The sequence below is a fragment of the Notothenia rossii genome (assembly GCF_949606895.1).
Source record: "Notothenia rossii genome assembly, chromosome: 9".
In the NCBI taxonomy this organism is placed as follows: Eukaryota; Metazoa; Chordata; class Actinopteri; order Perciformes; family Nototheniidae; genus Notothenia; species Notothenia rossii.
In genome coordinates this window covers 61,491,305-61,503,421 of record NC_136907.1, presented here as the reverse complement: position 1 = coordinate 61,503,421, position 12,117 = coordinate 61,491,305, and the positions used below count along the sequence as shown (strand labels likewise).

The 12,117-nt window shown below is 43.0% G+C and overlaps 1 protein-coding gene across 2 annotated transcripts; it reads right to left on the bottom strand.

Moving 5' to 3' along the window:
- Window positions 1-522: 522 nt before the first annotated feature.
- LOC307019343 (hepatocyte nuclear factor 6-like) lies at window positions 523-11,191 on the bottom strand (the record flags this gene model as incomplete). Of its 2 annotated transcripts, XM_079650158.1 has the most annotated exons (3): window positions 652-869; window positions 5,422-5,510; window positions 10,111-11,191. In XM_079650158.1, the coding sequence occupies 3 exons, from the start codon at window positions 11,189-11,191 to the stop codon at window positions 771-773; spliced, it is 1,269 nt and encodes a 422-aa protein (XP_079506284.1). The 2 variants fall into 2 exon arrangements, with proteins under 2 accessions (XP_079506283.1, XP_079506284.1); XM_079650157.1 differs by lacking the exon at window positions 5,422-5,510 and having other exon boundaries at window positions 523-869.
- Window positions 11,192-12,117: the final 926 nt, after the last annotated feature.

The window sequence follows — 12,117 nt, the reverse complement described above, 5'->3', positions numbered from 1 at the left end:
TACTGAAATGAGGAGTGGTTCATCACTGCCCAGCAGACACCTCTGTCTGATTTCTGCCTGATTTGTAAAGATCAACGTGTGTCTGCTCAATTTTCCCTCTCTTAAAGCTATCTGTCATGAGTGATTATTTGGTATGTTTACATCTTGACAATCAGCAGAGTTTTCTAAATCAGGCTTTAGCTAGGCTACACGGTGGTTTTAGTGTATGGATTATCTTTGGTGTTGAAGTGGAGAGTTTACGGAGAGCCACATGTGGTTGACTCTTTTAAAGCTAGTGGATCTTTGGTTTGTAGAGCCACAATAAAAAAAAATGCATGTTAACCCCTCAGAGTAACATTCTGATTAAAAAGAAAACACTTAGAAAGGTTCTGATTCATCGGCACAAGTCATCAGCACTGTGAGCAGATGAATCAGATGAGTGGTCTGAAGCTACACACCCTGTAGCTCTGCAGGATTACAGTGCTTAAAAACATCCCCCCCTCCATCCTCCATGCATCTGTCCAACCACACGTCCCGCCACCGTCAGGCCTTGGAGAAAGTCCCCGCAGAGGAGGTGCCGGGTTGGATCGGTGAGGAGTTGTTGTTGTTTCCGTGAGGAGTGTGAACGTGGCCGCGCACCCCGTGACCGAGCTCCTCCGAGTCCCAGCGGTCCGTGGAGCGGCGGCGGGCATTCATGAAGAAGTTGGAGACGGTGGTGAGCTCCAGGCCGAGCTGCTGTGAGATGGTGATCTGCATCTCTTTGGAGGGGCGGCGGTTCTCTCTGAAGATGGCTACCAAGGTGCGACGCTGCAGGTCTGTGAAGACCAGTCGCTGCTTCTTTGGCACCTGGTTGCGCTCTCGTCCTCGGTCCTCCTCCTTACGTTTACATGCTGGAGAGAGGAAGGGGTGGAGAGAACACATGAAAGACTTTTAGTATTAAAAAGAGTCTATGGTCCTTTAATGTTATACAAAGTTCAGATTTGAATGCAACATATTTCAAAAATGTGCAACAAGATTGGGATTCATGAGACAAGAAGTGAGGACATAAAGGGAAATGCCAAATGGTTTAAGACAAAAAAATAAAATGGCATATGGAAAAAGTAGATGGTGAAAAAGGGTTATAAATGGTCAAATGCAATTGTTTTGTGCATGCATGTTTCAGTGGGGCCTGTGTGTTGTAATGTGATATTTGAATGTGTTGTCTCCAAAATGTACTCGTGAATATGGTCGGCCTACAGGTAGACAGTATCACATTTTGAGTTAATAACATTGCCCCCTCCCTAAATGACATGCGGGATGATACAAAGTCAGAAAGTATACGGATGAGAAAGTGAGTAGTCCGTGGCGTGGTCAGTAAAACTAAATAAAAAATTCTCTCAGACTTTCAGATTCTCCAAGTAAAAAAGGAGACATCTGCTGCGAGTACCAGATCTCCCCTTGGGATCTTTTAATGGCCATTACCCTGACTTATGTAAGTTCCAGCCTTAAAAATTGTGTATATATTATATTTGTCTTATTTTCCAAAGTACTCTAAACGTTTTCACATCGATTTCTAACCTTCTATGCTTCCTTTGTTTTCCATTTATTTCATACTTTTATGACAATCAACTTGAGAAGATCTGGAACTTGCTTGAAAGCTCACAGTATCCTTGTGTTTTAGTCAAATGTAATTATAATTTCTTCTTTCTGAAACTCTTCCTGTTGGTGTGTTCAAAAGTTAAGATACAAACGTCGATCATCTTATTTAGGCTATAAACAGAGATTGTTGATACAAATCCTAGACTTCTTTCCAAAAGCTATCGACACTCATGTCCAACTATTCTTTAATATATTTCGGAAACATTACTTTGCTAAACCTTGTCTCTATAATGTGTTTAGAATAAGATAATTATCTAAAAATTGTGTATAATTACAATAGCACTTTTCCAGCCATTGCAGGGTTTTCAGGCAAATGTATTTTAAAGTCCCTTGCAAATGATAATGATACATCTTTTTCTTTATGCGTAAATAAACATAAGAAGGACCAATGGTTTAACGACCCCTGCTTACATCTGCAGTATAGCTAAAACGTGACAATAACAACAAAAAAACATCAATGCGAATAATTGTTTATCGGGATGGATTCCCTGTTTCAAGCAAGTTTCAAATCACTACAAGTTGATTATCAAAGTGCAGTGAAATGACGTGAAACCAGTGGCCGCCGGGAGGATAGGAAATCAATCTAAAAACTCACAGAAGCTTTGAAAACGGTCATCAGTAATGCAAAGTGGGCTGAGAAGTGAGTTCGTTGATAATGGGCTAAAACATGCATACAAAAACACTAGGATTGACCTTTAAAGTTAATTTGCTTCATGTTGGTTGATGACGAGTTAGTCTTCTATGGGAACATGATCATTACTTTATTCTCCTGTCTAATTGTACAGTTCGGATAACCCACCTGTCAAATCTGACCGATGTACTTTCATCAATCATAAATATTGTGTTTTCAATTTGAACATGTCAAACTGCTAGTCACCACTTTAATTACATTTTGAGAATTGTTAAGACAACTTTGTAAAATCTATTGTGTTCCTGGTTCAACATTGACCACCATAGGAAATTAATGGGATTATGTTCATCCATCAAATAGCTACACACCCACAAATCGTCAAATCTTAATGTCTATTCATTTTATTTTCCACTATTCATGTAGACATTGTTTACTGTTTAAAATGGTGATAAACAAAATGTGGTGATGATTCATGTTTTTTTTTGTTAATGTTAGACATTCTGAACTGGAACACCAATAAGGAGGGAAGAAACGAACACGAAAGGAGGGTTAATAAAAAGAAAAAAGATTATGGAGGACAAATAGTTTTCATTGTGTGTGATGTTGAAACTGGAGGAGCGGGATGTGAAATGCTGACAAAGAAGCGGTGCTCCGTGCCTGCTGTAGCTGTGGAGACTGAAGGGAGTCTGTTCTGTTCTGCTGCCCTAAAAAGCTGCAATGATCGATTTTCCGCGGTTTTCTCCTGAACACGTGGTCCAGTAATCAGGGCTCCCTTCCCCACCCGATCGATCCCCATCGATCCGCGAGACCGAGGTGTGTGTGTGCGTGTGTGTGGTGCGTGCACTGCCTCGCATTGGGGAGTATACCCGGGAGCGCGCTTAGTGACAGACAGATGGAGAATAAATTGTTTATCTGTGGAAGAACAAAGGAGATGTGGCAGAAAAAGGGTGGCAGTCATCCAGTGTGAGAGCTGAGGACAAAGGAATGTCTCCCATCATAATACCTCATTATTATTATTTTATACATAGTGTCAGGCGTGCATGAGATGTGGTGTGCATGGTGTAAGTGAAGCAAATAAACAAAAATGAGGATGATCCCTTCTAGTTTTGTGCAAATAGGAGAGGATGGGGAGAAAAGAAGAGAGGGTGAGGGGGATGAAAGGAGGGAGAGCGGGCTGCAGTGTGGAGGTGTAGTATGCAAATGATTGATGACTTTACAGCAGGTTTAGACAACAGCAGTAAACTGATTTGACTGTGGGGTGGGGGGGAGATCAATATGAATGTGCACATGTGTATGCATGGCTGTGTGTGAGCGTGCATGTGTTTGAATTGCCATTGTTCTTGCTTTTACTGCAAGCAAAGCATAATTAAGATATTTCCCTGAGCAGAGGAGGTTATATGTTTGTCCCTGCACCACAGAACCCTCCTGGACTTCTTCAACTGTTTCCCTCTTGTTGTTTTTTCTCAATTGTTTTAATTTGCCCTCAGATTGATAGCCCCCATATTGATTGATCCTCACTTCAGAACCATTTCACGGAACGTTTATTCAATTGGTTCAGGCCCAGCCATGCCAGAATCTCCTCGCGGCTCTCTAAGTGCTGTCTCAAACCAAACTCAATACTCCCTAATGTAATGACTGAATGCTAGTGCTAATATAGTGATAATTTAATATGTAATGCCTGTTTTCGAACAACTTCTTCTACCGCCCATTTTACAATGTCAACACCACTCTGGTTCTCCTCCATCAGCTCCTCTCTGCAGCTCCGAGGCCTGCAGAGCAAACAAGTGGAGCCGAGGAGTTAGCACCAGGCCTGCTCATCAATGCATATTTCAGATAATCAATAGATCCATCTCAAATGAGACCCCTGAACATCCTTTCCCAAGCAATGAATAGGACCACAGGGAAAGTAGAGAGGGAGCTGCTCATTAAAACAGCCTCTCTTGAGACCAGAACCTCAGTGTTAGGCTATCTTCAGTTGCCTCTTTACCAAATGGGCTTTTCTGAAGAGACAAGGCTCAGCAGTCTCAAGTAGCACTTGCTTGTGTCGTCTATTTCATTTGTCCTGGTGTCAATGATGCTATAAGGTCATTTGCTTAATGCCAAACTCTTCCTGATCTCAATATCAAAATGCTGGATGTGCAGCATGTTAAGCTGTCCTCGTGCCTCCTTTACAGTAAGAGCTGCTTTCACTTAAGTGGTTGCTGTTTGCCATAAGACTGCACTTATACATGAAGATGGGAAGAGCAGTTTGGATGATGGTTGACTTGTGTTTGTTATATTGCAGGATGTGACAGCCATGAAGCTACAGTACTAAGAGGGAGCTGGCGGACAAAAACGACTGTATTGGACCACAATCTGTGATATTCAGCCAATTTCTTTAAACTTTCCCTTCTTGATAAGAAATGCAAAAATACAGAGGCAGATGTGTTTTCCATCAAATAAATACCACTTCCCATTTAAAACTCTGGAAATGTCATAGTTCTCCTTCACACACAGTATTTGAATCGGCAAAAGACACAAGCTTTCTCCCATACATCACTGAAAATCTATTTAACTTTAGGTGGACAGGAGGCTTTAAAAGTCAACACCACAATGGAATAAATTGCATTTTGACCGCAATTGGCTCCGGTGAACACAGACAAACCTGTGTTAAACGCTGTGCATGCATCATTCTGCACAGTGACGCTCAAACAGCCAAGAGAAGTGATCATGCATCCAGGCTAACAATAGCATTTGGACTAAAGACACTCTGCCTGAAATGTTAAATATGCAGGAGTGACATGATATTCTCAGATGACAGCTTTGTTGTTGCAAGCCAATAAGTGAATGTGAGTCATATTTAAAAGGCCATATATCCATCTATTTATCCAAATCCTGTGCTGTGATGAGATGAAAAATGCATGTTTGTGACTAAGATTAACAGTGTGTCTGTGTGTGTGTGTGTGTGTGTGTGTGTGTGTGTGTGTGTGTGTGTGTGTGTGTGTGTGTGTGTGTGTGTGTGTGTGTGTGTGTGTGTGTGTGTGTGTGTGTGTGTGTGTGTGTGTGTGTGTGTGTGTGTGTGTGTGTGTGTGTGTGTGTGTGTGTGTGTGTGTGTGTGTGTGTGTGTGTGTGTGTGTGTGTGTTTGTATGTGTGTACATGGGGCATGAGAGGGCAGACGGTGAACTAACCGCACCGTGCTGCTGCTACTCGGCGCCTGGACGGACGGATGAGACCGGGCTTTGTGTCCGGAGAGACGGGCCCTCTCCCGCCCTGGACGGACTACTGCAAGCGAGAAACAGTTTGGCGTCAATCACTCTCTGTCACACCTCTCAGATGTACGCTTATTGATTCTATTGATCATATTATAGGCCTATTCATTGCTGGGAAAAGGAAAACGCCATTAACCCCACCCGCATTAACACAGAGCAGCGGTGAAACAAAACCAAACCGTCTTTAAAAAAAAGACTACCAATTGATTAGGATTGGATTATTTGAAAGCTTTCGTTTATTTGTCAATGTAAAGCCTGTGTTGTCCTGTTGAGACGAGTGATCGGCAGCTTTAAAGCCCAGCTATCGGCTTTTAGTCTATAAACCGTGTTTAATGCCTCTCCTCTTCCCCTACAACTAAACGGTCACTTTATTTACTCCAAAACAGCTCAGAATAAATGGGCCAATTGAATAAAGAGAGTACAGCTTTAAACATTTGCTGCTTAATACAAAACGAGTTCTCGGTGCCACGAAACTAAAAATGAACTCCCGAGAAGGAAGAGAAAATAAATATCTTCAGCATTCCGAAAAACGTAGACACCTTTATTATTATTATTATTATTATCTTAGAAACGTATGATATTTCCAAAAAAATACATAAAAAGAAGGCAAATAACAGTTTGACCGATTCAAACTCAATTGTTTTTTGAGGGGAGAATGTGTTTGATTGAAGCCTCAAACACGCTTTGAATTGCCCGGATGTAGTTTATTTTCCCTTTTATTATCGCAAGCGTTTCAACAGTTCATTTTTTTATTTGACAAGAAGGAGTGCTTTGCTCTAAAATATTAAAATGTGTGGGGCCTGCTATATCGATATATTGATTTAAATTATGATTAATAGTGTAATATTGTAGAGTATAAAGCTAACACTTTTTGAGATACAGGTTATCAGTTAGCTGGAAATGTATTGAGAACTCACTTAATATAAGAAAGCCTGTCCTGCCGGGCAAATCAAAACAATTAATACAACAACAATTAGCTAAATGGGAATTTAAGTAACTGATTAAGTTTTGCTAAAATAATTCTCTGCTCGGATTTAACCCTCATTATAAACACTCATCCACACACTTTCCCTCTCACTCTCTCTCCCTCTTTCTTTCTCAAACACACACACACACACACACACACACACACACACACACACACACACACACACACACACACACACACACACACACACACACACACACACACACACACACACAGAGTTGCGTGATCCAAAAAACAGTATTCTCTCCCTGTTGACATATGTGTGTTAAAATGTATCAGAAGAAAATAATGCAAGAGCTACTCAAAAAAAGGTGGAGGGTTGTTTTTATATATTTGTGTCACCTAGTCTCATTATAGACGACCTCTATCAAAGTTTGTGCTGATCTGCAACATGCCAAAGAAATGTGTTATACTTTGAATAATGACAACAAACATTATATTCTATTCTTCTTTTCTAGTTTGATGGGGTCGAAATAATGGGAGGATAGGTCATAATAACCACAAACATCTAATCTCATCAGTTCATCAGGTAATTCAAAAAATGTGGCTTTGGATTGGTGTTGTATAAAGTTTTTGTGACTGTGTTAATAATATTGCAGAGTCTTCCTAAGTCTGGACACATTCATTATCATTCATACTGAGTGTCAAAATATTTCACTCACTTCAGTGTTCCAAAATGAGTCCTGTCTCTGACAGAGAGAGATGACCAGAGAGCAGAAATGAAATAAGGGTGAAAGTCAAAGGATCTGCTTTGCTGATGCTGGTACAGAGCCAGAAGAGAGAGAAGGGGGAGGAAGGCAGGGAGGGAGAGAGAGAGCCGAAGAGAGCAGAGGAGAGGAAATCAATACCGATTCAGAGTGAGTCAGATAAGCCTGAACAATGTATAGTGCAGACACACTCTATAACCCAGTCACACACACATATGTGGAAGCACTCACACAGAAACACACGCTCACAGACGCACACGCCGGGTGAAATGTGCTTGCATGCCTCCATAAAGGCGCATTACAAACCCCATAAAGCATTGCAACCTTTAAAATCATAATGACATCACAACCTTGGATTGCTTTGAGGATTCGCTGACATGAGCAGAAAGCACTCATTACTACGACTCGATAGGCAACTGGACGCTCTGTTGCTCTTTGTCTACTGTAAGAGGCTCTTAAGCTCTGATCTTTTATGTTTGTGGTCAAACACCAGCCTTCCTGATTTCACTGCAAATATTGCAGTTCTTTTGTTATAAATGCTCAGAGAGACTTCCTTTTCCAGCCTCATAAATATGTGATTTTTTAGCACTAGGAGTCCACACCATCCTTGGTGCCAGATCTGAGCTGTTGATATTCCACACAGGATGTTTTGGGATGTAAACAGTGTTCTTGAAAACCACTAACACACTCCCTGCCGTGGTGTTTAGGTGTGTGGTCCTTAGCTGTTAACCACAGATTTGACTTTGCTTACCTAGAAGATGCTGTTTCAAGCGCTTACACCACCGCTCTCTGCCTCTCTCTTTCTTCCCCTCTCCCTTCCGTCTCCCTTATACTTATCAATTATTAAGGTCGGTATTGATCCTTTCACTACCCTGGCTGTTCACACAAAGCCAAAACCTGCCTGCCCTCTCTCAATCAATGGCATCTCCAGGCTCTTTTTCCATATGTCAGTTTTGCTTTTCTCGCTTTTGCACTTAACCTGGGCCGAATGAAGTTTTGTACATCCCAAATTATTCCATTCAAACTCTTCAGAAAATATGAGAAACAGCAGACTGCTATACATCTTTCATGCCACAGGCAAGTTTGATGGGCATGAAAAGATGGGCGGGCAGGGAGAGTGGAACATGGCTGTGTGCATTGTTTGACTTTATGAAACAGCTCTCGTTCATCCTCCAGTCCAGTCATTATTTTTTGTTTTGTTCTGTGGCGCAGATCTGCTGAAGCCAAACAACCTGCCTGCCTGTTGCCAAGTTAACCAGGGGAAGGTAAGCAATATTATTGTCATAAGCTGCAGAGAGGGAGAGACAGAGAAAGAAAAACAGAGAGGGAGAGCACCAGGGAGTGGGAGAGAAGGGGGTTGGGAAGGGGAAACGGCCTTATTGATCTCCTATGTGCAAAGCCAGGCAAACACTGAAAGGACAGAACTACACTATTAATGACACTCACAGCCTCAGCCACTAATCCTCAGCTATTTATCTACCCATCTTTCTATCTATCTATCCATCTACAGTGTGTATTCATCCATCCATCCATCTATCTATCTACGTATCTATCTATCTATCTATCTATCTATCTATCTATCTATCTATCTATCTATCTATCTATCTATCTATCTATCTATCTATCTATCTATCTATCTATCTATCCATCTATCTATCTATCTATCTATCTATCTATCTATCAATCATCTTCTGTTATCAGAAAATACCCAGTGGGGTTTTTGGTTCATCAGTGTAAAAAAAAAAAACAACTCATCTAATTCAACATTTTAAAACTATTCAACATTAACAACGACAAGACGGTGTATACTTTTTATAGGTGCTCGATTATCTCTAATGTATTGATTCTGATAATCATAGTCACATCCGGTGCCATACAAACGCAAAATGTGGCAGAATTACTATTAATGTTTTGCCTGTTTTTTCTGTCCTAAAAACTCCAGATGCTCCATAGGTTCTTATCTTTAGGCCTACTGGTCCCTGCTGTTAGCAATCCACATCTCAGCTGCAATCAATATTTCATCAGATCATTTTGAATATATGGTTGTTTTGAAATATATCTTGGGGTCACATGTAGGCAGTGTTGGAGATACATTTCTAATGTAAGATTTTTTACGTCTGTACGTGTTCTGGTAAGGGCAAAGTATAATGACTGTTTTACATTTTTCTTTTTATATCCATTGAAATCATGTTGAAGTTCCTTCTCATCTGACTCCTCTGCTTGTCTCACACCAGCCATCATACCTGTCTATGATCTACATTTAGAGCTTTTACTACAGCGTGCTAAAGCCGGAGAGACCGTGTGGTTATTGCGACTTTCAGCTCTGATACGAGTAGTGATCCTTATGCCACATTTAAAAGGGAGAGTGGGAACTGGCGTATTGATCAGGCAGCCTGGGGTCACCCCGCTTCTCCCGCGCAACTAGTTGTCCCAGTAACCCCAGCACCACCACTGCTGTGTGTTTATAGACGGGCAGAGAGAGAGAGGGGGAAATGCGTCGGGGGAGGGCAACTATTTCGAGGTTTATTGTGAATCAATGGCGATTTGCTGTGTGCCAATCAAAAATATAGACCTGCAAATGTGGTCTACAACAGCCTGCTTAAACGAAATACCCACGCCCAAAACACTCATTTAAAACTGTTTTAAAGAGCTGTGATTTCTATATAATAAGAAAACTATAGGCTATATTTGCTTATGATTTTAGCGTAAAGACAGTGTTTATCTTAAACCGCTGTGACTCTGCGCGCTTTGTTTTAGCCGGGTGAACTGTCCATAGTGCTGAATGTTTTAGGCCAGTGCAAGTTCGTTCAGTGTGTATGTTAATAGTTTGTTAAATTGAGGTGGAAGGTGACTGGGCTGTTTCTTCAGAATAATATGTTTTCATGTGAAATAATAATACTGAAAGCAGAGTGTCTTACCGGCCAGCCGGAGAGCAGACATCCTTTGAAACTCGGGCTCCTGCAGCCACTTCCACATCCTCCTGAAGGTCTCCCGGCCTGACTTGAGCTTGCCCCAGGGTTTGGGGTTCCTCAGCAGGTCTGAGAGGGTTCCCTGCGACCGGCTCAAGATCCTCTGCGCGAATATGGCCTGCGGGATGGAGTATCGCTTTAACTCAGCCGTTATCCGCTGAGCCACTTCCTTCGTGTTAATTTCCTCCCCCTGCATGCCGGATCCTGATACTCCCTGCCCGGCTCCATGGCCGTGCATCTCCCGGTCCCCAAGCATCACCGCGCCATTCGCCTGGGAGTGCAGGTGACTGTGTGGGTGGTGGTGCATGCCGTTGAGGTTGGAAATCATACCGTGGCCGTGGCCCCCTAAACTCCTCGCCAGGTGCTCCTGGTCACTCCGAGACAGCATGGACGCGTGGGACTCAAACCCGGACACCGGAGAGAGCATCTTTGTTTCATTGGAGAGGTGCGCGCTCGGCCCGTAGGCTGACAGAGGCTGCTGGGAGTTGTGCAAAGAGCCCAGCCCGCTGGACAGAGGGGAGAGCGAGCCGTGACCCATGCCGGACACGGACATCTCTTTGGGGTAGTGGCTGTAAAGATTTCCCATGGATGCGAGCCCCCGGTGGTCGTCCCGCATCAGCGTGAAACTTCCGCTTACGTTCCCGGCAGAGAGTCGCTGATGGGCGGCAGCGTGGTGGTGCGAGTGCGTGGGGTGAAACTTATCCGAGACGGTGGATATGGAAGGTAGATGCTGCAGGGGGGTGAGGGTGGTGTACGTGTTACTGAAGCTCATCCCGGTCTCGCACATGCTGATGGACGGGTGCAGGTGTCCGGACAGCGATGATGGGTCTGTCCGGTAGTCCCCGCCGGAGCCCTCCAGGAGCGAGGCCATGCCGGACACCATGGCTGACCGCGAGCCGGGACCGTGGGCGACCAGGTTCCGGGGATTGGAGCTCGGGGACGGCGACGGCCGAGCGTGCGGTGAGCTCATGAGGTCTCCCGCCTGGGAGTGCGATGAGAGGCTGTGGAGGTTCTCCATGGTGAGCTCCATATCTGAAAGGATATGTCCCACCCTCCCCACCCTCTCCCCCTGTCTCTCGCTCCTGCCTCTGACGCTCTCTCTTAGCCCTTAGCCCTCCTGGAGCGATAAACTGAGTAAACCGTTTGGACGCCAATCCATCGATGAAGACTGTACGATCAATCCAGCGCGGTGCAGATAAATTCTGGTGTTCAGAAGAAGCTGCAGAACCGAGTCTCTCCGTGGTGCTCTATGCCTTCATGTGGGGCTCTTTCGGGTTGTATCTCATCTCTGGTCCAACAGCGCGGCCACTATGAGAGGCTGAGCCGCGCGTCAGGGAGCGCGCCTCTGTAGATTTAAAATATGGGGCGGGTAGGAGTTTCCTTATAGTATTCTGGGATAAAACTAACTGGGATTAAAAAGCATCCAGTGAAATCAGAATGCCTCACACTGGTTATCCACACGTTCACATGATAGCGCTATAATTAAATATGTAGAAGTTTAAGTATTATAAATAGTGCATCTGTGTGTGGGCGTGTGCACGCACATAGCCTTCCTGTTCACACACTGATAGATTTTAAATCTAAATTGGGAAATTATTTTTGTCCCAGCAGCATTGTTGTCTAACATAACAAGTGAGTTAAACATATAAAATATAGAATAAAATACAAATGTTGTAAAAAAAAAAAAAGGTTAACAACAAATTAATGACACTAGACAATTCATCACTAAAGTATCTAAATAATACACAATATAAAGAAGAATACTGAATAAATATTGAATACCCTGCAATATACAGTTTCACTAGGCAACATAAATATTTAGAAGTATAGGGTACAGAAACATTTTTACAGTGGATTATATCAATTGTACAAAGTGACATGCAGAAAGACGATGGCAAGATGTCACATAATTGTATAAAATACAGTCAGTATCAGTTTCCGGACACAGGAGTTCTT